General features: G+C 41.0%; 1 protein-coding gene across 1 annotated transcript in view; it reads right to left on the bottom strand.

The window, feature by feature from the left end:
- Positions 1–1,465: 1,465 nt before the first annotated feature.
- Positions 1,466–25,022, bottom strand: part of FGF9 (fibroblast growth factor 9) — a 29,308-nt gene continuing 5,751 nt past the window's right edge. Inside the window, exons 2-3 of the mRNA XM_088052106.1 lie at positions 22,897–23,000; positions 1,466–4,360 (exon numbers count right to left, since the gene is read on the bottom strand). Of these exons, the coding sequence (XP_087908232.1) occupies positions 4,115–4,360; positions 22,897–23,000 (350 nt within the window). The 3' untranslated portion in view covers positions 1,466–4,114. The remainder of the gene's footprint in view (positions 4,361–22,896; positions 23,001–25,022) is intronic.

A 25,022-nucleotide genomic window follows, 5' to 3' on the forward strand; every position in this document is an offset into this window, starting at 1 on the left:
TGCAGTTGTAAGGAGCCTGGTCACATCTCGAGGTTTGCCAGCATACCTCATGGGGACCTTGTGAGAATTCACTAGGTGGGACAGTAGTTCATACAAAAAATGGTATTCAGCATGGCTCACAGCCCATCCATTTCTATTCCTGTAATCAGGAGCAACAGAGCTGAACCTTACAGGCACTTCTTTACTTGGTACAAGAGGCAGAGCAAAACATAAGCTAGGGACTGTGAAAGACATGTTGCAGAAGCATCTTCTCTTACCTCCTGCAATATTCTATTTACAAAGAAACTGCCTCAGAAGCATCTTTTCAACTCCGTCTTCTTTGCATATTTATTAAACTCACAGGGGCACAACAGAAATGCTTGATTTTTTTTATGCCAGAATCTCATCTCCAGCCTCCACATCATATACCCTATCATTTTTGAAAGACACTCTTTTTTTTCCAACCAGTTGGCAGGCAGTTTGAGTCCTGCACTGATTGATAGAAATCTCTGGCAATTTTCCTAGGATTATTCTGTTTCCACTCTGCACTGCCCAGATCTGCCAGGTTTCATTCACCCCACTTACGTTTGGGAGTGCTGCCTTACACGTTACCAAATGCAGCTCCACACCAGCCCATGCTATAACACTTGTCTGGATCTCCATCATCTTTTGGGCCATACTGCTTCAGGTGAAATGCTAATACATACAGATCTGCTTCAGGTGAAATGCTAATACAATTCTTGCCAAAAAGATATCTCCCTGGTTTCTTCCAAATCAGCAAAAAAGGCATAGAAAATATTGATGATTCCTGTCTTCCTGGAATATTCTCATACTCTCTCTAGGAACAAGCAAGGACACCTCTTTGCCATCCCATTTTTACACATGTGCACAAGGGACATCAAGCAAATAATACCAATTTTCAAAATTCTATAGCAATATATTTATACAAATTACAGAATTCTGTATGTATTTACACACCATTACAGAATATGAAGTAAATAACACCAATTGTTCTTTCCTTTTCCCCTCAGACTTTTCTCCAAGTCAATTTTAGTGCTCGAGAAAGGTGCCAGATGGACAGCACTAGAAAGTGAAGACTTCTGTTTGTGCACAGCACAGGAGGAGAGGCACAGCAAGCCTCCCTGCTTTGCCGAGTCAGCTCTCTGCAGCCCTGTTTTAGCAGGATCACAAAAGGAGCAGGAGGGCGTCCGTACCCCTTCACACCTTGGCAAAAGAGCTGAGCAGCGCCCAGGTGACAATGGTTTTGCCCATCTCCCACCAGAAAACAAACAGAAATAGCTCATTTTACACAAGGGATTGAACAGAATCTCTTGTTCACTACCCGAAACAGGCCAAATTTGACCCAGTGAACCTGCAGGGAGTGGCAAACTGCCAGCTCCTGGGCCTTCCAGTCTTGCAATAATGCCTAAGTTAAATTACATGTTTCTATATTTACATAAAGTCAGTATTTACACACCATTGTGGGTTATTTGAGTAAGTCGGTTACAGTTTATTTAGAAGGACTGCCATTAACTCATAACATTTTTCTCGAGTTTAATCCTTTCTTTAGAAAAATACAAAAAAAAAATTAAATAAAACATGTTAACTAGTAGTAATGATTAGCCTATGACTAAAAATCCAAGTCAATTTAACATTAAGACTTTAACTGTGGCCTAGTATTGCGGCCTCGACTCAAGAGTCATTTTAACCTTTGCAAATAATTTCCTGGTGTATGCCAGATTTACTGAAACAGCAGGGAGTTGCAACCTCCCTTCCACATGGTGGGGTTGATCCATTTAACACAGAACACTGAGCCCTAGTCCTGCCCAGAAACACCTTTCTTTCTCCTACGGTCTTTGCGTCGCCCACACAAACGATCCAGCACCCGACTGACCCACGGCAGCTGAACTATCCTCAGGCCCAAAGGGTGGGAGACAAAGGCATGGGCTGCAGCAGAAGGCTGTAAATTCCCAGGCAGTAACAGCCCCTAGACAAGTACCTTAAAAACCAACTAATGTAATTGACAGAGCTTTATCATTCCTAAACAATTACAACAGAACGCCGTGTTATGTTTAAGGTTACCAATATCGCCGGTTGAGACATGGCTCCTCCTACCTGCTTCAGCACGGAAAGCGAAGGTTTGTTCAGGACACCAAGCCAGAGGCCATTCCAGAACAGAAATAAGTTTTGAATTATATAAATCAGGTGAACAAGAGTGCTTTAGAGCAAAAATTTCTTAATTACAAGTAGGCTACAACTTTTTACATCACTTCTCCAACGGAGCCCCCGTGCGTATGCAGACAGCCAGGGCGTCAGGACCAGCCCTGCTCCCAACATATCCAATGGTGGATAAGCTACACTTAGCTTAATGGCACTGGGTTCAAATCCTAAGGGATAAAACAACTACAGAATGCATTTGTCATATGGATCTTAGCATGGTTTTTGTCTCTTTTTTTTTTTTCCCCTTTTCTTCAGAGTACTAGGGGGAAAAAAGCCTCTTCCTGAGGGTCTCTTTCCAGATGGTAACTGCTAATCAATGTGTTTGTGTGCTTATCATAAAATGCTACATACCCTTAAATATTACGTACTGTTTCCTCGCTTTGGGTTTATGAATATTTGAACATACTTTAGGAAAAACAATAAAAATAAGTCTAATACTGTCCCCCTCATTGTCATTATTGATAGAGATTTATTAGTTTCATTTTGCAAGTTTTACTTTAGGAAGGGTGCTAATATCATGTATTATGACAGTTCACACTGAAAGCAATTTTCCATAAAAGGTATTACAATGACCCCTATGGAACTTGTATAATTTCATAGTAGATACTCGAGTGCACAAATAAACATGTTTACAAGAGTGATCCTGTTAACCTGGTTCTTGCCCTCTGAAATATTTATGTGTTCTTTGTGGAATCTTAAAATTAGTATAATTGTTGTTGGTATTACTTATGTTGTTTCTGGCATTCTCTTTAGGAAAAAAAAAAAAAGCATATTTATCATTTAGCTTTGGTATAATCTGCAATAGGTTTTAACAAGTAGAATATATTCCAACCCCTATATTTTCCACAGCTGTGAAATTTACAATGATGTAAGAAGTCACTTTATCAGAGAGGAAATATTACAGACACATAAAAAAAAGTTGAAGACCCAGTTTTCTCTTTAATCCTCTGGGGTAAGCTATGAAACAAGCAGTCAGAAGAGTGAGGACTCAGTGTCATGAGTGGTGTGCATACTTGTACAATAATATGGGCACAAAAGAGATTGTCGCCTTTAGTACATGAGGGTCACTAGAATTTATTATTATTACCTTTTTATTGTTGGCTTTTTTTTTTTTATCCATGCACCTTTATATTTACTTGCATGAATTTACCACAGGTTCATAGTGGCCTTTGCCATTTCAACGCTTACAGAGCCTAAAGCTTCCAAAATGCCTATCTGGCCTGTACATATTTCATTAAAAATAAACTCTATATAATAAATAAATATATAAAATAAATAAAATGTTGCCTTTGGAATTTCTATAAATAAATTTAACTTTTTATTTTTTATTTTTTTTTTACTAAGAGGTCTTTGCTTTAAACTCAGTGGGGTGAGACCCAGAGAGCGATTAACTGAAAAGTCTCTTGTTTAAGTAAGACTGCACCCTCCATGCCTTTGTAAATGCAGCGTACACTTGAGCAGGCCACCAGCCAAAAATCCTGATGAATCGAAGTATGGCAGCTATGCTGATATATGACGAAGTACAACTGATCAAAAATTTAAAAGCGTGTCTATTCCCCAGCATGCATCAGGCCTTCCTCCTCCTCCTCCTCCCCCTCCTCCTCCCCTCCTCCTCTCTCTCGCGCTCTCACTCCCATTCATCCTCTCCCTTTCTCTCTCTCTCTCACTCACTCTCTCGCGCTCCCTCTCGTACTAAATCAAGCGAGTGGGCATAGGCTCTCCTCCAGGAGGACAAACCTTTAAGTGCAGAACAAAATCAGCATGTTCCATCCAAGCCTCCATCATACATTATGCATGCGACAAAGTTTGGCAACAGTGGAGCTGATGTGATGACACAGCTAATCAATAAGAACCCACCGCATGAAACCTTTATAGTGGTTACTTTTTAAGGGCTCAAGTGAAGGAATTGTCTTTGTCAACTTTGGCTTAAAATATCCTTATATAGTTCTGGTACTTTCTCAGGGTCCACTGGTCTAGGTAAAAAATGTGTAAATTTTTGATGCCGTTTAGTCCTAGTCCCTTCTCTTGGAGTCCCGTCTTTATTTAATGCAACGTAGTATCGTCTTCCAGTGTCCACATGTTTATATAGATTTGATGAATATGTGTTATACCAGTTTTCTTCAAATTGCTCTCTGAATACACACTCCTGGGTTAATTTTTCCTGTGGAAAGAAAAGAAAGAGAAGTAAGGAGACAGCCACTAAAATAAGCTACCTGTTAAAGAATTAATATTTTAATGGCTTGAATCTGGTATCTCCTCGCTAAATTGCAGAATAAACTATTTCAATACTCCCAGTTTTAGCTATGTAAAGCTGCATTTCTGGGTGTTTCAGGAGGCAGTCAGAAGGGTGGAAAACCCTATGTGAAGCAAAAATGAATCTCAAAGCCTCATTGCCCAAATCAATACAGCAACAACAAAGATGAAAACAGATACTTTTTATTTCTGATAGCTCCCAAGCAGCTCACAAGACCTTACTGGACTTCTATAACTAATAGTTTCAATGGTGGCTGCAGGCACTCAAACAAACAGATATAAATAAAGGAAACTAGAACCAGTCTGCAGGGCTGTAATAAAATTCACAGTCTTAAAATCTCTATGTCATTTGAATGCATGGAGAACTTGATGCATTTCATTAATTTAAAAACATGAAATTTGCTACCCTTCATTTGATTTACTATTTGTATCATGAAGCCATAACCCAATAGAGCTTCAAACAGGAACATGAACCCTGTGTGCTGAGATGAAGCAGGCGAGGAAGAGCCCTCCAGCTTTACATTATCAGGGTTGTCCTTGTGTCCCATCCTACTGAGGACAGGACCCACTGAGGATATCAACCATTCATCAGGTGCCCCTGCTACTACAGAATCCCACTCCTTCCAGCTGACCCCTTTCTTCAGTCTGTGTGTTGCCTTCTACATCTTTATGATTGCTTAAAATTGCTTTTGAAAAATTGCTTAATAGAGTGCCTAAAACACAGCCATCTGATAGCCAGATTCATTTCAGGAAGGACTCCCACAAATCACTGAACAAGAACACTGGGAAAAAAAGGTGGTGAGCTGTAGCATGGGAGAACTGATGGGTAGCTGGGGAAAATAAGCCTGAAAATAGTCTTTTCACCAGGCACAAGAAAAAAAATAATGATAATTCAATGTATTTATTTGTAACAAATTCTCATTTCAATAGCACTCACATCAACCACACCCAGCTTTCAACTGAGGATCAGTTTCTAATCGTTACAAAGCTCCATACAATCTATGTGTTTTACAGACATTAAATCTTAAAACAATTTTTTTAGATAGGAGCACAGAGAAGGAAAAACAGAGGCCAAGGCCCAGATGCATCAAAGTATGTATGGCACCTAAGCCATAAACTTGAGCCACAGCACGAGCACCCCTAAGAAACCACCTTCCATGACTTAACCCAGGAGATTCCCAAGGTCTACCATCACCAAAGACTGTAGCTTCCCTGAAGTTGCAGGTGCCTTTGGGGCCACCTCTGCTGCTTGAATCACCTCACAACCCTTTCCCAAACCAATGTGCTTCGGCCCAGATGTTTCATTGCTGCTCTGTGTGGCAAGCACTCTGTTCCCAGGGCAGCCCACTGGGGCTGGGGATAAGCCAGCTCCAAGGAGCCCTACACACCTTACAGAAGCCACCCAGGCATTATCCCATGTGGGGGAAACAAACCCCATGTAAATGGGGAAAGGAAGCCAACACCCCTCTGCACCTGTACAAACTGGGTGTTGAGCTGCAAAGACAGAGTCCTCCTCAGGCCCTCCCAAACACCTAAAGGTTTGGGATTTGGAGGGATCTTCTAAATTAAATTTGTGGCAACGCCAGTAGGCAAGAAAGGCAGCAAGTAAGCTGCTCCTGACTTCCCCTTTAACGGGCACTGGGTACCTCATTACCACTCAGGAAGGAGAAATCCCAGACAGGACCTGGTTTCACATGTTCAACACCTGAAAATTCACTATGGCAGTGACTTTATCCCTTTGTGGATGTGACAACTTTTTTTTAGAGTCATTTCTGACTATGACATTTTTAGTTCAAAGTAGTTCAAACACAGCAGTAGTCTATACCAGTTATAGGCAAAAGAAGCACAAATCTGTTCACATTAAACCCTTATCTGTGGGCCATTCCCTGCAACCTCCTACTGATAATTGCCTCTATGTCCTTTGCCAGCTTGAAACCGCAGCCGCATTGAACATCACCGGACCAGCAGCAGCTGCCAGTTACACCCATTGCAGTATTCCCCTTGTGCAGCCTCAAAAGTGCAAACTATTGTAAAGGGTGTTCAGCTGCAGAGAAGATTATCTTTAAGTACAGATTTCATTAGTGTTTTATTTTGCATGAGGTTTAAAATCATCTATGTTTGTTTTAAAGCAGAATCAGATGCTAAGTGGTATTATATACTGGGCTTATATAAGTCCATGGGGAAAGAGAAACTAATTCAAATTGTTTTCCTGCTCTCAGAAGGCAATAGGATCACATGACAAGCACTGCAGAAGAACTCCCTGCTAAAAATAGCAGCATTTTAGGAAGATATTTCAGTCCTGTCATGAATTCATTAATTATTCACTTCATCTGCATTTTTTTTTAGCATCATCATAAATTTCTATCTTTGCAGGAACAGTACTTCCCCATGCCCTGAAGGAGAAACTTTAAAATAGCCTCCCTTTATCTGACAGGTTTGATGGATCATGACAGTGCTGTGGTACACGTAACTAGCAGACCCTGAATGAGGGGGTTTACACTGTACTGCACTATGGATAAGTTAAATGGATTTCAAGCTCACAAATTCAATCTTCATTTTACAAGCTTATCCTATTTTAACTTTCTATTAACTTACAGCACAGCTACATCTCTTTCGTCCTTCTTCAAAATTCTCAGAAATTCATGTACAAACGTGAGGCAAATACTTGAACATGAACATGACAGAGCAATCAGGACGTAATGTCAGGTAGGGACATTAACAATCAACCTTTAACAGAAATTAAATAATTTCTTTATATAGTCAAGCCTTTTCATTCTAGGAGACCTAGAAATTCTGATTGTGGTCAGACACCATTGGAGGAAATCAATGCTGGTGACTTTGGATCACATCCTGTAAGTAATGTGGGACACTAAAATCCCATAATATCCTTCTCCCCATGCCCTGGATGACTCTTACAATAATGTCTCATCTGGTACCTAGAGAGACAGAAATCAACATCCATCAGGATAGTCATTTATGTAGAATCACAGAATCCTTTGGGTTGGAAAGGACCTTTAAGATCATTGAGTCCAACCATTAACCAACACTGCCAAGCCTACCCCTAAACCATGTACCACTGCAGCCCTCCATGTTGTTAATCCTTATGCTCACACTTTAAGTATGCATGTCATTATTCCAGCCAGAAACGAGCATAACACAGAGGTGAGGCTGGTCCATTGTGCCAACACCACCCTTTTGTCTCACCATCTTAGGAAAGTCTTGCTGAAAACCAGCTCTCCTGGTATGGAAAGGCTGTGGTGTTTCCTGATCACATTTCTCCTTCTGGCTATGACTTTTTGAAAGTACTTCTATGCACATTTGAAGAGCAAGATTTAGCCCTACAATACAGCAATTTTTGCATACTTTTATTCCAGCAACTCTATCACTTTTCCAGTGCAAATATTTCCTTGCACCATACTTAAAGTTGCTGGACATCTTTGTCAAAAGCTGACACAAATACCAAACATACCCAACTGGAACAGCTATGGAAAGTAACCTGCATTCCTGTGAAAGGGGAGGCTGCCTGCTTTGCTCAAATCATTTAATTCAGGGCCAAATAAGGAGGTGACCTCAAAATTATATAAATCAGATGTTGCACCACATTCCACATGTTTTCACAGTGAAGACTGTTCATATTCAACTACAAACTGATTGATTTTCATTTTGCAACATTTCCACGCTTCACCTGTTTGGTTTTTTAACCTGTTATTTAACTCAGAATGTTCAAACAATTGAATTGTACAAAGATGCACATATCTCAAAGACAAACCCTGAGAAAGATTTAATTCAGAAAACTGCTGATGGCTGGTAAGTGTTAGCAAGCCCAGGATCCCTTCCCCTTTTTACATTCTCCACCACCTAACAAAGGAAGAAAATAATTCTGTTATCCTATTCCCAGGCAGATTGATTAAAAGTCAGATTCTAAATTAATAAAGTGTATTGTTACAGGCATCACAATAAAAGTTCTGCTGGCTTGTTTTAAAATGGCTATCCATGTGAAGTAGTTAATTGTAAATAAATAGAAACATGGAAAACACATGTACACTGCTCAGAAAATGGTTTCATGACTCTAAAGAATGTAAGACATTTGTGCTGCTTGGTAGTTGAAAGAACAGTACAGGGTCCTATATACAATATATACAATACATCAGTTTCCTTCCTTCCTTCCTTCCTTCCTTCCTTCCTTCCTTCCTTCCTTCCTTCCTTCCTTCCTTCCTTCCTTCCTTCCTTCCTTCCTTCCTTCCTTCCTTCCTTCCTTCCTTCCTTCCTTCCTTCCTTCCTTCCTTCCTTCCTTCCTTCCTCCCCCCCTCCCCTCCCCGCACCTTCCCGCACCTTCCCTTCCCTTTCTTTTTGTTCCCTCCCTATGGAGCTAAAACTCCAATTTCTTTTGTAACCTGACAAAAGAAACTCTATTCAGACCATCATTCCTAAAATCATAGCAAGTCTTTTTCATGGCAAGCAAACTATTCTGTTCTATGCCGTGTATAGTTTTCCTTTTTACAAACTGCTACAATGATTCAGTAGAGACAAGAAAACACCTAATCCAGAAGTCCAAACAACTGTTAACAAGAAATATATCTGATGTAGCCAACACTTCCTATATACCTGCTGCACACTAACACCTTGTTAATCCACCCCATCTTAACAAAAGTCATGTTCATATATATAATCTCCTGAGTAATTTCATGCAAATCCCTCATTATGGCTACATGGCATTACTGAAAACTGCATATGTAGTGAAGGGAAGCAAAGAAAAGCCCTATTCTCCTCCAAAGCAGATTGCTTTGCTGTTCTGCCTACCAACACACACATTTTGCATGCCATTGGCCCTTCCCATGCTGTAATGCAAACAGCCTCTAGAACATACTATGTTCAGCTAATAATTAACACTCATCCAGAGCTGACATAAATAAAGGTCTAGTTTAGCATTTGCTGTGGTATTTTCTGTACTCTCATGCTAAGCCTGATAGTTTCTGGCCGGCTGAACCACCTCCAGCCACAATGAGAAGCCAAATACCAGTGTCCAAGCAGCACCACTTTCTTTTCCAAATGAGACCACAATGTGAGTCAAGCCCTGCACACTGTGTCTGACTTGGTGAGTGTCACAGAGCTTTCTTTGCTGAGTTTTTCCAAGCAGCCTCTTTTCAGAATGCTTTTTTTAATAATTTGACAAAACATGAAAAAAATGGGGGGAATAAAAGTCTGCCAAGAAGACTAGCTACTTGGTTTTTTGTGTTTGTGTCAGTAGTTGTCCAAAAGCCTTTTAGATGGAGAGCAGGAAACCATTCAGGGCCAGAGAAGAAACAAGCAAACAGTCAGACACCAATGCTGCCACATACACATTTCATATTCCGTGGCATGTTAAATAAGATGAGGGAAATCAGTCAAGGTGTCCCTGGCAAAACCACAGTTAGACAACTGCATTCTCCCTACCTGAGATCACCTTGTACTGTCACAGAGTACATTCAGTATCCATCTTACTTTCTTGACCCTAAACCTCTTAGTTAATTTGTATTAAGTTTTTATTATACATCAATTTCCACCTGCAAAATAAAAAACATGTGTGACTGCTATGTTCTGCTGCCATGCAGCAGTTATGATGGTGCTTAAAGATTAGCATTTTTCATACAAAAAGCTTGTAAAGATCCCAAGACCCAGAAGAACTTGAACTTCTTGGGATCATGATTGCCAAAAGCCACAACACCTACATAGATGCAGACACTGTGGTACTTGCACACGCTGATGCAGACAACAGAAAAGCAGTGCTTTCTGAGCAAAGTAAGCAGACTCCAGGACCAACAATAAAATCCCAGGACACTGTCAGTGCAGGAGGGATTTCAATGCTCAACTCATTTTCTCCCTTGCCACTCTTCTCCCACTCCCTTACTTGCCACACTATCAAGAACCTTCTCTAGAGAGACCAGGCTGGCACAGAGCACTATGCCACCCCAGGGCTCTTTACAGAGCTCTTCTGACGTGAGCTGCAGGAGGATGAGATGCCAATTAGGCCTCCATCCATTTTTGCCACTGCCAACTCCTCAGTTCTTGGTTTTACTGATATCCTCTCCTTTGAGATTTCAAGTTTGCAGCATCTGTCAAGCTTTAAGCATGCCCTCCCTGGACATGAAATCATTATGATGAGCAACCCCACTGTGCCTGAGGAGAGGCTGCCCATCAACAGCCACGCTTCAAGTTCATAAAGGCTCGGTTTATATCTGCTCAGCCAAGCACATGAGATGAAAATTCATTTTCACCCAAACACCCAATATCTGCTCATGATGCTGTTGAAGTCTTGAGAAAACTCCAGGGATAGATCTCAGGCTACATAAGCTTTCACAGTGTCTTTTCTCTGGAAGCTGACGAGCTTCCCTCTGCATCACAACAGAACAGGACCAGGACAAAATTGACTCTTAGAAAACAAATAAACAAGCTGGTCTCTTCCCCTCCCTTCCATGCCAGCAGGACCAAGCCCACACTGTGTTGTTCACTAGTCACACTTCTGACCTCTATTTTATTTTGGATTCCCTTGGCACAATAAAGAACTGCAGTCGTCAATGTTATCTCAGCATCTAATTCATAACGCTTGGCTGAACCCTTCCAAGAATCAGAAAGCAAGGTGGTATGCAATCTGATACAGGAGCCAGAGCCAATTTTTAAAGAAGATGGGAGAAGGGTTCCCGTCAGCTTAAATGGAACACAGATCAGGCTTGCAATGATAAAAAGGCAACAAATATTTTAAGACATTAAAAGAACCATTTCAGGCATGCTCAGATTTACTGAAAGCTGTAATTTGACCTCCCCCAGCTCCACACTCCAGAAATTCTGTTCTATCAAAAGACAACCTGTATGTCAATGCAGGGCTGCCACCCTACAGCTGCATACACTCTTTAGCCTGAATACCAGTTAAGGTTTTAATGAGACAGAAATTTTTAAACAAAACACGCTTTCCTTAAATCCAACTAAAATGGAGCAAAGTGTTTTGTCAGTATTTTTTGACTTGTTTTGTGGTTCTCCAAGCACAGAACACAGGCTTTAAGGAAAGATAGAACTCATTCAGCAGAAAGTACTGCTTAAGTGAGCTAAACTCACATGCTGGAAAACATTGTAAAGTGAAGGATAAAAAGTACTTAATCTGTACGACCCTCTACATTCAGTGAGTACACCACAGAATGGATTTATCCACCATTAAAGAATCAACTCTCACCTCTCAGCTACCAGGTGCCACCATAAAAAGAGCAGAATGCTCAAGACCCTTCATGGAACACTTTGCCATGGGAACCAAATAATTATTACACATATGTAGTGATATAAATGTACATTATAAAATTAATTAATGTTTTATCCTTTCAGCAAGATGATTTGGTCAAGGGCTGATGAACAAAAGCCTGTCTCTGTATTTTGCTATTAATTTTATGCAAAGCCACCAGCTAGGTACTAGCTGAGAGGACAAGAACATTACTGATTACACTGTCATTCTGGACATGGTTCATCAGACAAAAAGCATCACAAGCTATCACATTTTGGAAAGACCCTCTCTGAAATGCCACATATCCACTGGGGCCTTGAAAACCAACACGCTTCACAGAGAAATTTTAAAAGCTACATGCTTTGGTGGGCACTACAGCAAAGGATTGGAACACTACGATCTTTACCTAGCAGGCCTCAATTGCTTATTCAGTTTAAATTGTTTAAAAATGAGGCCTTTTAATTTCCCACCTTTTTTGGACAGGAAGGAAGGCCAGCAATTCAAATAGTTGCTGCTGAAGAAAAGATTTCAGACAGCAGTGCCCCCTCCCTTGGCAAACACTTCTCATAAACAGTCTCTCCAAGGATGTATTTTTGGACACTTCCCCCATTCCTTTTTCCAGGTACAATCCCGCCACAAAGTCATGGATTTAGCTACACAATTTTAGTATCTTGTTTTCTGGGTAGAATAAAGAGTATTTCCTTAATATTTCTTACAAAATCCACACATCTTTGGTGTTGCTATGCCTTGACTTATGCTGTCAATGATACAGCTGACCCAGCCTTTGGGAAACACTGGAGGAAATCAGGTGGCTCTGCTCTTTCATGAGACCCCTACTCCTCACATGCACACCAGTGGGCCTGTCTTTCAGTGGGTAAAACTTCAGTCATGCAGTTAATTTCAGTTTTGATGAAAGAAGTTGTCACTCTGCCTGAAAAAACCCAAAAGATATATAGGAACAACTTCAACATAACTAGTAACTAAAGAGCTCAAAGACCAAGTATTTGGGTACCTGCAAACATGGATCTTCCAAAGAAAACAGATTTTTAAAGTAAAAATAAATTTTAAAAAAATATATATTTCTATTTGGTTTAAACTTTACAACATTTGTATATTCTAAAATGAATCAAAAGATTTTGCTGAAGTCTCCTCCAATAACTTTCCTGTTCTGAGTTCAGATTATACACTATATGACGCCCTAACAAAGGCATCAGCAGGACAAAATCCCCCTTGTTATGAAAAATTAAGATTACACATTAAAAGATTGCCTCTAGATTGCAGACTCTCATAGGCAGGAACCCTGTCTAGATTTAGGTTTTTAAAATGATGAATACAATCCAGGTCTTATCTTGATTTGGATCTGCTGACACAACCATAAAACAAATTGGTGGTTTTATAGGAGCAGGTCCAATCCTGATTCCATTGAAGGAAATGGTATTTCAACCATAATAGAATCAAGTCAAAATTTCTCTTGAGTCACAATTGCCTCTATAATTGTGTTAAATTTGAAGAGCAAAGTTTAGCAGATTAAAGATGCACAGCCTGGGCCAGACCTCAAAAGTATGCAGTATCCACACTAGAATACAAGTTTTACCTCAGCAGCAGCCTGTGGAATACAAATATAAAATCTTATCTTCAAATCAAAGGTAGCTGCAGATATCTGCCAGTATAAAAGGAATGAAAAAGAAACAAAAGGGCTTCATAGAAGGGGAAAATATGGATTTGCACTATAACAAGCTTTATTTTTTAAGCTTTTTGAATGTGACACAAATGAACGACATTACTGCACATCACCAAATCAGCCTAAGCACATTAAAACTGCAAAGCAAATCTCAACCAAGTCAAAATCTCTAATGAAGTCCCCACAGGGCTCGGTCTTTGAAAATGATGAATGGCAAAGTGGGAGAGAGTGCCACGCTCACATCCCACTAGCACCTGAATCAGAAACGGAGCACATCAGATCTTTATCTGGTGCAGTGAATAATCCCCAAGCATATCTCAGTGTGTCACTGCTGTTGATGCTTTTAGCATGTCACTTCAACACAGTACTCTCAGATTAACCAAAGACACTGAACCTTTTCACACCTCTGTATCATTACACAGCCAGCTCCAGAAACGCTAGGGGCTGCAGCGATGGGGAGCTACACAACTGCAAAGAAAAGAATCTGAAGATGTCCCAGTCTTGCTTGCTGGGTATGATTTGGGTTTGCAATGCAGTTAGGCCACTTTAACAACTCTCTGCTTTTGAAAGCATAGTGCTTAACCCTTCAGCCATCCCACACTGCGCCTGATTTTCCCACTGTGCCCTAGTGCTTGCCCGAACAGGCAGCAAGCCAGTTCAGGAAGCTAAACATTTTTCTGTGGCTTTATATCCCTAAACTGATCTCCTGACAGGTCAGATGAGTACTAGTGTTGGAGCATGGAAGAAAGCAAAAGCTTTCTGGAAGAAGTTCTTCTAGAGCTGCCCTTTCTGGAAGGGGCTTCCTGCAGAGTCACATTAGCTGCCTCCTCAAGCAGCACCTCTAATCTCCAGTTTTCATGAGAACACAAAATTTCAGACACCTTTAGTTAGGGGAAACAAATCATTAAACTAAGGTTTGAGTAGGATCTTACTTTAACAAAGCTTAGCATTATATACACACACACATATATATATGTGTGTGTGTGTGTGTGTGTGTATGTATATATACACATATATACACATATATATATATATATATATATATATATACACAAACATATACACACATAATTTATATAGAAGTTACTCATACTTTCCTGTCCCAGGCATGTAGTGAGAATCCAAGATCAACATAGAATTGCAGACCAAGGCAAAATCACTGAGGGTTTTCTCACATAAAAAAATTATCTTCAGACCTAGTTAGCATTTGAAATTAAGTCCTCTGAGAAAGACCATAGACTTGAGGAAAAGTGTGGTATCTATCTCACAGAACAGTATTAGTAAGTGTTCCTTTTTGGAGACAGTGTTGTAGTCTACGAAATTCTGATTTAAAAAAGACTGAAGCCATAGTTTGAAAACAACCACAATAGTTGCAGTTTCTCACAAAGCTTTCTCCCATATTATCTGTGTCAAGTGTACTGACCTATCAATTTTTCCTACACCAGTACCCACATCTCAAAGGACCTTTTTTCCAACAGAGTCCTTCATACCTTGCTGGGCTGGTTGCAGTTTCTGCCTCATTCCCCATGCTGGTACTTGTGGGGAAAACCATTTAACAGTACCCAGCTTTCAGCAAAACTGCCCATCCAAATCCTAAGGGGGTTTATCTGCAAGGGTGAAGTAGATGAGGTAACTCAAGTATATGGACTTTTCTTAGATCTATACCCTCCACAAAGGAACAGTCACAAAGCTGTTTACTACTGTAAAACGGTGCAGAGAAAGCATTTATATCTCATCTACAACTCCCTGCAAAAATCCCTCTGGACAGCTCAAAATCCCATTTCCTCACAGCCTGAATCTTCCTCATTAGGCAGCCTAAGCTTTCCTGTGACCCATTCAAACCAACTCATTCTTGTACTCTATTTCGAGGACTTTATTTTCCTCCATGGTGCTACACCTCAAAGTATTTACAGAGAGCAAAAGCATACCCTCTCAGTTTACATTCAGCAAGCTAAGTCAAGATCTTCAGAGTTCATCATTTGATAGTCTTTTCATCCCTCTGATCATCCCAGTATGCCCTTTCTGCTCCTCTTTTGGTTCCAATTCATCTTCTTTAACACAGTGACCAACTGTATTTTGCATTTAGACTGAATCTTCCTAGTGTTGTATGGAGTGGCACTGACAGAGCTCTCCCTCAGCCTCACATGTAAACGTTTTAGGCCCTTTAGGTCACCCTTAGGCCTTTCTGTGAGGTTGTCTCCTGTGCTGGAAATACTTCCCAGCTTTGCAAAAAAATTCAATAACACACCTTTTTATGATGAGATGTTTAATGTCCCTAATAAAACCAGGGAATAAAATCAGTCCAGGGACCAATCCATAAAAATTCCACTAATAGCTTCACTCCAGTCTAATACCTTTCAGCACTCCCCACTGCTGTCTTCTCTTCAGAGTTTTCACCATCATACAAGCCTCCTTCTAACACTTATTCTACCCACTGTAACAAACACTCTCTTCTGTGGGTCATACCTAACACAGCCCTGAAGATAGCACAATTTTCCATTGATAGAAAAAGATATTCCTACCAAAAATAAAATACTATGCTTGCCTGAAACTATTTATCCTGCTTCAGTAAACTCATCATACATGTACTTTAAGGTCCTCCTCTACTCTTTCATTTAGAAGTATGTTCCTAGCTTCCCAAGCACATCCCAAGGCAGACTGATAGCCCTCCAGCCAGACACAAATCACACAGCCTGAGGTACACACGCACTCAAGGCTGGAAAACACCTGCATTGCCTCAGAGGGAAGGAAACCCTCCCTCACCAAAGGCTTGCTCCCGCCTCTGTGCTGCACCTTCCAGTGACTTGGGAGGGAACCACTGGGGCTGAAGCCCTTTTGCTTGGTCAGATTTGTTTCCCAGTTTCCTGCTTCAGTCCCCCAGGCAGCAAAGAAACACTTGTGCCAGCAAAAGGGAGGGGGTGGATGGTTGGAGGGAAAATAGCCACTTCTTTCAACAGCAGTATTGGCTGCCCCTACTCCCTTTGTTCATCCCACTACAGGGAGCTCCCTAGACCCATGTTACCACCCAAAATAGTTTATCAGAAACAGGGCTAGCCCAGTTAGCATCCACATTCAGACCGTGTTGCATTTACACTCCTGCCTGAATATGCCATGCTGGTAAAAACTTCTGTTCCATTTCCAGGTATGTAGCTAAAAACTTTTCACCTTATAAAAGCTTTAGTACACATTTCAGGGCTCAAATCAGCTTTATTGCAGCAATTTCCATTTTATCCCCATGCTTCTACATCTCTAAGAAGCAATCTTTTCTGCAACCTGCACTTCTCCCATTCTCTGCAGACCCTCTGCCAAGCACTCGCAATCTTCAAATGCTTACACACATTTTCACCAGTGCTGGGATACAATTTCCACAGGACTTCTGAATCTCTGACAAAGTTTCAAGTTTCCTCCACATTCAAAGTCATAATCACCTTTTTGAACTGGGTCACTTCAGAGTTTGCCCATCAAATTAACCACAGGTCTGCTTCCTGTAGTCTCCTGTTTAAAGCAGATTTACCCAGGGAGACAGGAGTCACTGTCAGTAAAAGACCCCATCAGGGTTTTGATCACAAGAGTGACAGGTTTTCCTGAGCAAAATGCCTGACCACTCCTTGCAAGTCAGCTGCCACAGGAATCTCCCTGTCTCTTCATTTATACCGTTTACCAGAAGGCACTTTATTATTGTAAACAATAACACCAGCAGAAGGGCGTTAAACCAGGCACTGCAGCCATTATCCCTCCTGGGATTTGACCACTCTCAGCCTAGAAGTCTCTGCCTTCGCTCAAGGAAATGGCTTTTAATTCTCCTTCCAAAACTTGTGCACCGAAACTGTGCCTGTTGTGCACTGAAACTGAGCCTGTTTCCAGGCTCACCTCAACCGTGGTACCTGGACACTGAGAACAGATAATCCAGATTGTTATTAAAAAAAAAAAAAAAAGAAAATCAATCTGGAACATATGGAATGGTTTTAGATCAGAGGTGTTTAAAAGGAAAGTGTTGTGGTACTGGAGGGTAATTTATTTATTTATCCAGTTCTTAGATACCTGCAGTAATTATATACTTGGCCCAAATGCTGTTACCAACATGCACTTTCAACCTGCTTTTTTCTTTGTGTTGTTTCCGTGCACCTTGACCTACCATTTGAAGGGCTGGACAATTCCCTTCCTTTATTTGCGCAGGAATATAAAAGATATTTTTAGAATGCAGCTAAAGAAATCCTTGCCTACACCAAGCAATTTTCAGTAAACTATGACAAATTGTCCCTTTTTTGTCAGAAAAATTTCTGCTCACCCGTCTTTGTAGCTTCATAGCCCTTACAGGACTGTGGGCACCCAAACAAAAGCATAAAACGCTGCAGGTGCAGCTGGGACAATAAGGAGGCATATCGTCACTCCCTGTACACTTACTGGGAAAACATGTTCCTTCAAGGACACTGCTCTCTCTCTCACTCTCTCTCTCCTCCTCCTCCACCCTCTCCCCAGTGTTTTAGGAGCAAAAGGTGAGTTTAGTCTCCCAGATGAATCTTTCAGTTCACTTTTTGAAGGACAGCAATTTATGACCCTGCTAAAAGCTTTCCTGTATCTCACCTTGTACCACATACCCTGTAAGTCTGCAACCCAGAGGTGTGGAGCTCCCTCCCTGGCTCCTGATCTGGGTTCTTCAGCTCTGTCCCAGCTGCTCTGTGAGTAAATGAAGCTTCTGTCTGTATGCTCCCCTGAGGTCTCCTTCCAAGCACTCTTTCCCCCTGCCTCAACAACTCCACCAGTTCCACTCCTGTCTTCCTCTCCCCACCTGCACAGCTTTCTTGGTAGCTGCTCCAGACTTTCTAACTACCAATTAGATTGGTAGTTACCAATTCCTCCTGAGCACCCAACCTGAGCTGTCTTTTGCCACTTGCCAAGGACACATGGAGGCACCAGCATTTTACAGAATGGTTTGGGTTGAAAAGGACCTCTAAATCTCATTTAGCCCAGGCCCCCTGCAATGTGCATCTTCAACTACAACAGGCTGCTCAGAGCCCAGTCCAACCTGACTTTGAATGTTTTTAGCAATGGGGAATCTACAGTGTCTCTTGGCAACCTGTTCCTGTGCCTCACCACACCCACCACTAAAAAAATTTTTCTTTATATTCAGTCTGAGAAGAAGAACGAAGACAGTGCATGTCTGCGGGAGATCAGTGAGGTGGGGATGCCAGCAGTCAGATGCAGCACAGCTCTCTACTGCAGAAAAACCTGGGACAACCAGGGCAGCTGAGGCAAGGGTATCCCATGTTCCTGCTTGGTCTGTGCTTGAGGTAGCACAGAACTCCCTTAGAGGACAGCCTGCAGTGGGAATGATGGGCATCCCATGGTGTGGGGACACATCAAGTCCTGCCACGTGGGTGGCAGCTGTAAATATTCCCAAGGGCAGCATGACAGTGGGGACAGCCTACAAAAGCGTAAAGGTTGTGGTACTCATCAGAAAGACCTCCATGGATGGCCCTGATGAGCACAGCTAAGACACATTTCCTGATGTTCTTGCCAGACATGTTGGCAAGAGCTGTTTGGCACTTGGGAAGGAAAAGGTCTTCATGTCTTAATACCCTTGGGGTCCTATTTGTAGTTTGCATTTTTCCTCCTTTCCAGTGGCAAGCACAGTAGCTGCTGTGAAACGTGATGAGTCATGGCTGCAGGCTGCCAGGGAAAGGCAAGGTAAAGGGAAAGCAGGGACAGGTGAGACAGGAGGAAAAGCTGCTGTCACTAACCAGTCTCCGTGTCATTGTTTGGTAGCTACCACTGGTTTCTCTGCAGAACCATGTGCCTGTATTTTGAGCTTTACTTGGCTAAATCCATGGCATGATGAGGAATTTGAGAACAACCACGTTATGTTACACATCTGCCTGAAAGCAGCATAAGAGGCACTGTGCTCTTCTGACCAGAAAATACAGCAGGAACTGCCCCCTGTGAGAGTGGGGAGGTGGGAAGAGTTTGTCAGGCAGCTAATCCAGGAGGAAAGCAGTACTTTGAGAAGGCCAAGAGGAACGTATCTGGATCAAGATATGCTGAAACTGCCTTTGCTGTTGTCTTTCATGAGAACTGGCAGCAGTCACCCACCCTGGCTGCTCTGCTTTGCCATATGTCCCATCTCCAGTGGCACCACAATTATGCTGGGAAAAATCTTCCTGTGTCAAATGTTTCAAACACAAATATAGAGGGATAAAAGTCTCTTAGGTCACTGATTTGGTTCATGCCTAATGTATTTTTCATGCAGTATTTAGAATATAAATATGATAGTGTCAGACACAGGGCATCTACTCCAACAGTGTCAATTACTGGATGCCTCACAAGCTGTGAATCTAAGCACCTGCTTAGATCCACAGTGCTGATGTAGAGCAAGACCAAGTATTTCTTAGGCTGCTACTCAGTTGTGTGTGGGCTTCCCATCCTAGGAAACACAGCCACTGTGTCATAAGTGTGCCTGCTCCATGACAAAGCTGATGCTATCCACAGCTCTTAGGGAAGAAACCAAGACAGAGGGATAGACCTAACAGCACAGCGACACAAGGACAGTTTATTGGTGCTACAGAACTGTTCAGCTAAAGATTTAAGTTTTTCACAGTCTACCACACATCAGTCTCAAAACTAATCTCGTTTAACCTGGTCTTCTGCTTTGCCAGAGAAATCATTCTGTGCTGGATTGTGCCTTGTTTCTGGTTCCAGATGCAACATTTATTCCCATCAGAGAACTTAATTTTCAATTAACTGCACTTTTTGACCAAAACCGAAAGCAAAACACTGTCACTTAAAAATGTCCAGCCAATTCTACACAAAAAATCTGCTCTGAGGCCTGCTTATCTCAGTGTTTCTAAGAGAGCTGACAGTTGCTGAAATATAGGCACTAGGATTGCAAGTGTTGACAAGGCTTTAAAGCATCATCACACTGAGTAGCCATTAGAGGTTATATTTCATTGGAAGTAATGTAATTCAATTACCATCACTCTTTAGTATGTCCCATCTCTGGAGGCTGACAATAAGCCATATCATCCGTCAGATTTTAACCTGAACTTTGCATTCCAGCCTCAGAGACTGCCAGTTCTCCATTATGAATGGCTTCATATTTTTAGTGCCATTTCTTAGGAAAAAGGGGTTATCCAATTTTACTGTACATCCATTTGCCTGGTTGTCTCTCCTTCCTTAGCTTGTCAACCTGTTTCAATCAGGAGGCAAAGGTCTCTAAGAAAATTAAGTTCCTATCAGGTTTGCAACTAATCAGAGGCAGGCTAAAGAAGAGAAATCATTTGCACGTCTCACTCGGGAGTGGTGAGCTATGTAATCCCTGCAAACTGACAGTCTGGTGAGCATGGACAGCTAACACTGACTCTTTCTCCATACAAGAAACACAAAAGGCTAAGGAATTTGTGCTTCTGCTGGGACAGGATGTCAGAGAGACCCATGTCTTGTACTGTGAGACACAACTCCTTAGGAAAGCAGGCTCCTTTAGAACTGCCGTTCATGGAACAACTATTTTATAAATGCAGTGACCTTACTAATTTACAAAGAATTTCTTGTGCATATTTCTTCAGCAAAGAATGTCTTGAGTAATTCACTCTGACAGTCAAACATATTGCAAATACAAAATATAAATTGCACAGGAAAGTGATGTAACATTTGCTTTCCCAAGTCTATGCATTTAAGCTCTATCAATGACCGCATTTCCTGTCTCAGAATATCTGAAATGCAGAGTAACTGATTCACTATGTTTATATCTTTAGACAATTACTCTTACTGATGATTATCAACATTATTGATTCACATTACTGTTGTTGTTCTGCCTCTTTGCTGCCTAACTGAACCTGATGTACTCATGTACTTTGCTAGTTCTTTATCACACTCATCAGGCTACACAAGGATTGTGACTTATGACATCTTACTCCTCACAGGCAACTGGTTTACATCTGTCATTGTATCCATTTCTTTTCTCACTCCCTCTCCATCCTTCCAAACTTTATGTTCTCCCTATGGATATTCATGTTAAATCCCTTTTCTTTGGCCTTTCCTGCTCACTGGCTCTCACCATCTCTGCATCTCCCCTTCCCCCATGTCCACTCATCCTTCATCCCAGCCTTGCCCATTGCTTTATCACCTCTTTCTCTGCCTCCCACATACACTGTCTTTATTGTATCTTCCACCTTCCTCATCTAGCTTGCTTTTTGCTCAGAAGATAATCCTCTTCATCTCTCTCACACAAAATTTTACTAGGAAGAGATCAGTGAACCCGGACACCCTTATGGAAACACTTCTGCTGGACTTTCCTGGTTTCACTTGCTCACACTCCTACATGGATAACATACATGGAAGGTGGACTTCCCACTTACCCCTTCTGTTTTCACCTGCCCACTCACCACCATCATCTCATGTTTTCTTCTACTCTCACTGCCAGCCCCACCCTTTTCCCTGTTACTGCTACTCCCTGTGACACAGGTAACTTCAACTACAGTCAAAGCCCTTCTCTATCACTTTAACTTTTTTTTCAGCATTTCTCTGCAACATTTACACTATCAATGGACCACTGTAACCTTCTCCCCTGCTTCTAATGAACCCCTATGAATACACAGCTTCACTTTGCTTCAGATATTCTCTTACCCTTCAATCCTGCTATCCTCTTCCTCAAATACAACGGCTTCTCTAGTCATTGTAAGCTTTGGAGGTTGACACTTTACTGCTAGAAAAGGTTGTCTTCTACCATCTGGGGAGTCATCTGCTAAATTTCAGATGAGCCTGCCCACGATCTATGCAGGGTATGAAGCCTGTTGTACATCAGATGCCTCAAATCCTCCAGGTAAGAGCCACATCATACAAACACATGCACACACACTCTCTCTCTCTCTGCTCTGCTGGAAGACAGCCCATGTTGCCAAGAACAATCACCCATCAGCTGCAGGTAGGCTGGCAAACTCCCACATCTGAAATACCAAGTTTTACTCCTCCCTCACACCCGTTACTCACTCCTGCTGCCATCCCTCAGGGAGCACCAGTGAAACTTTCAGGACAAGACCACCAAGCCTCTTGCCCTGATTCCTATACTTTTTATAACTTCTGTCACACTCCTGTTTCTCATTCTCTCATCCACATATGCCACCCTTTCCCTCCCCCTCTACCTTATTTTGTCAATTCTTAGAAAGCTCTCTGCCTACACACAAAGGAATCCAATTCGTCTTGATTTAGGTTTCTACTGAGAAGAGACATTTACAAATCTTATAGTACATCCTTTAGTCTTCGGTGACCAGCTCTGGCCATCAGTCTCTATTGTTTGTTTCTAAATTGCCATTCATCTGCATTATTACTCATTCCTGATTTTGTCACCTTTTCTCTCTCCCACATTCATTATGTCACCCAGAGGGTCCTGTCTTGAATTAGATTGCAAGATATTCAGAGCTCATACAGCACACACACACAGTGCATTGGGAGCTTGTCAGAGCTAGCAAGTGTTTCCCCCACAGAATGAAAGGATCATAACTGCCCAAGGCCAGCAGGAACTCACCGAGCCATACAGTTCCCCTTTCTCATTCATTCCAAGATAAAGTCCACTGTCGACTCCTCGGATGCTGACCAAGCCCACTGCTATACTGATAAATTCCAGTATACCTATGAAATGAAGGAAAAAACAAACAATGCACATATTGTTTCCATTGAAAGGTTTTTTTTTTTCCAGATATGACTTATCCCTCAGTGTGAAGCAACTATTTTCAAGTCTTTTCTCCCATTTTGTGAGTTGTTTGAAGAAGATGATGACAAAATTAATGTACAACACTTCAAATACTTTGGATCTTTGTTAGAATGATGCATTTCAGACAGCATTAATGTATCAAATTAAAAGATTGCCCTCAATTTTCCTCATCATTCCTAAACACATTTCTTAAGCTCAGTTATACTGATTTTGCACAACAGATAATACATTCAGAGAAAAAAAAAAGTTTTTAGATTGCCAAAATTATCAAGAATGAGGAAACTTGTCTTGAAAAATTAATTCTGAAAAAATACATTTTAATCAGAATTGTGAAATAAGGCAAAGTTACACATGGAACCAAAAGATCTCCTTTCAGACATCAATGAATCAGGAATACAGTGAAAGATTTACTCACAGTATGATCTTCCAGAGGCTTGAGAAATGAAAATCCTTAGTATAGTCCAGTGCCATGCATTTCTGTTTAGATAGTAACCATTCTCTCTGATGTGTTATTATTTACTCATCTAAAATTCAGACATTAAAACATCCTACACCTAAGTGTAATAGTGTGTACATGATTAAGTTTTCCCATGTACATCACAGCAAGCTTACACAGACATTTTTTCTCTTAGAAATAAGAACACTTTGCAGAGAAGCACTGCTTCTGCAAATCTCTGAGGTTCAGCATCCATGTGTACAGTACAACAAGTATCTGTATCAAGTATTGGCTTATCCAGTTCTGAGGGTTTGGGGATTTTCTGACAGCCTTCCCTGCAAATTTCTTACCTCTTCAATGAGGATGCTGCTAGCCAAACCTGGCATAAGCCTAGGAATCTTGTGTTAAAAAAATGGAAATTTCTTCCTATTTGGGAGTGCTCATCTAAGACTGTAATGGTCTCTCTCACAGGAAGTTATCCAGCAACATTCAGAAGCATGCTGCTGTGTTACGCTACTTTCTGAGTCACAAAATAAAGTGTGTCCTGCACAAAGTAGCTTTCTCAGTATATTATGTGAATTTTCATATCTAAGCACACTGCATAACTTTTTGTAAAGCTTATTGGAAATTATATGCACATGAAATAATGAAATAACAGTATAGTGTGTGTTGAGCCTCGCAGGGCCAATAAAAAAGCACTTTCGTGGCTTTTTATAACAATTAATTTGGCATCTCACACAAAATAGTTGTGCACTAATCAATAGCAGGCATGAATCACATAGATCTAACATAACACAAGTTGAAGCCAGTAGGGAAAATTTATAGCCAAGCTAATGTAAAGATGAAAAATATTCGCTGTAAGGGAGTATTGATCATTACCTTATATATTATTCAGCACTACAAACACCACAGTATAATTGTTTTGATAACCCTTTTTTAAGGCCTGGGCATTTTCAATTATTCTCTACATATGCACAAATAAAAAGTACTGGGAGGAAATATTTGCAATTATGTAATTATTTAAGTAATATAAAGTGGCAGCATGCAGTTTATCTGGTATATGTAGTATCTCAGATACAATTGATCCATTGAAACAATTTAAAAATTCCCATTATATCTGGACATGCAATACTTTCAGATTTCTTAGTAAGGCTTTCTCTCTAAAGCTTTTACCAAAATATCATATTACTTGATACATGTTACCAAGCAATTTTAACTGAGGTTAAATCTTTTGTTAAGTGTGTATTAGACACTACTATAGCTAAGTTAGTGAGTCTGGCATTTTTCATATCAATCCAAATGTAGTCTTTGATTGCTGTCATCATTTCAAATATTTGGATGCATGCTGCTTAGTGCATGAAAAGAACAAAAACGGCACTGTCATGTCCTATCCTAAGTGCAGAAAATTAATTTAAGGTACTTGGCAAAAAGCATTCACATATTTAAGATCAGATAGAGACCTCTTAATTTGAAACACTCAAAAGCCTACTCACAGCAAGTTTTA

This window comes from Pseudopodoces humilis, chromosome 2 (genome assembly GCF_049639895.1).
Source record: "Pseudopodoces humilis isolate 2021_Gansu_Grassland_sample_001 chromosome 2, ASM4963989v1, whole genome shotgun sequence".
In the NCBI taxonomy this organism is placed as follows: domain Eukaryota; kingdom Metazoa; phylum Chordata; class Aves; order Passeriformes; family Paridae; genus Pseudopodoces; species Pseudopodoces humilis.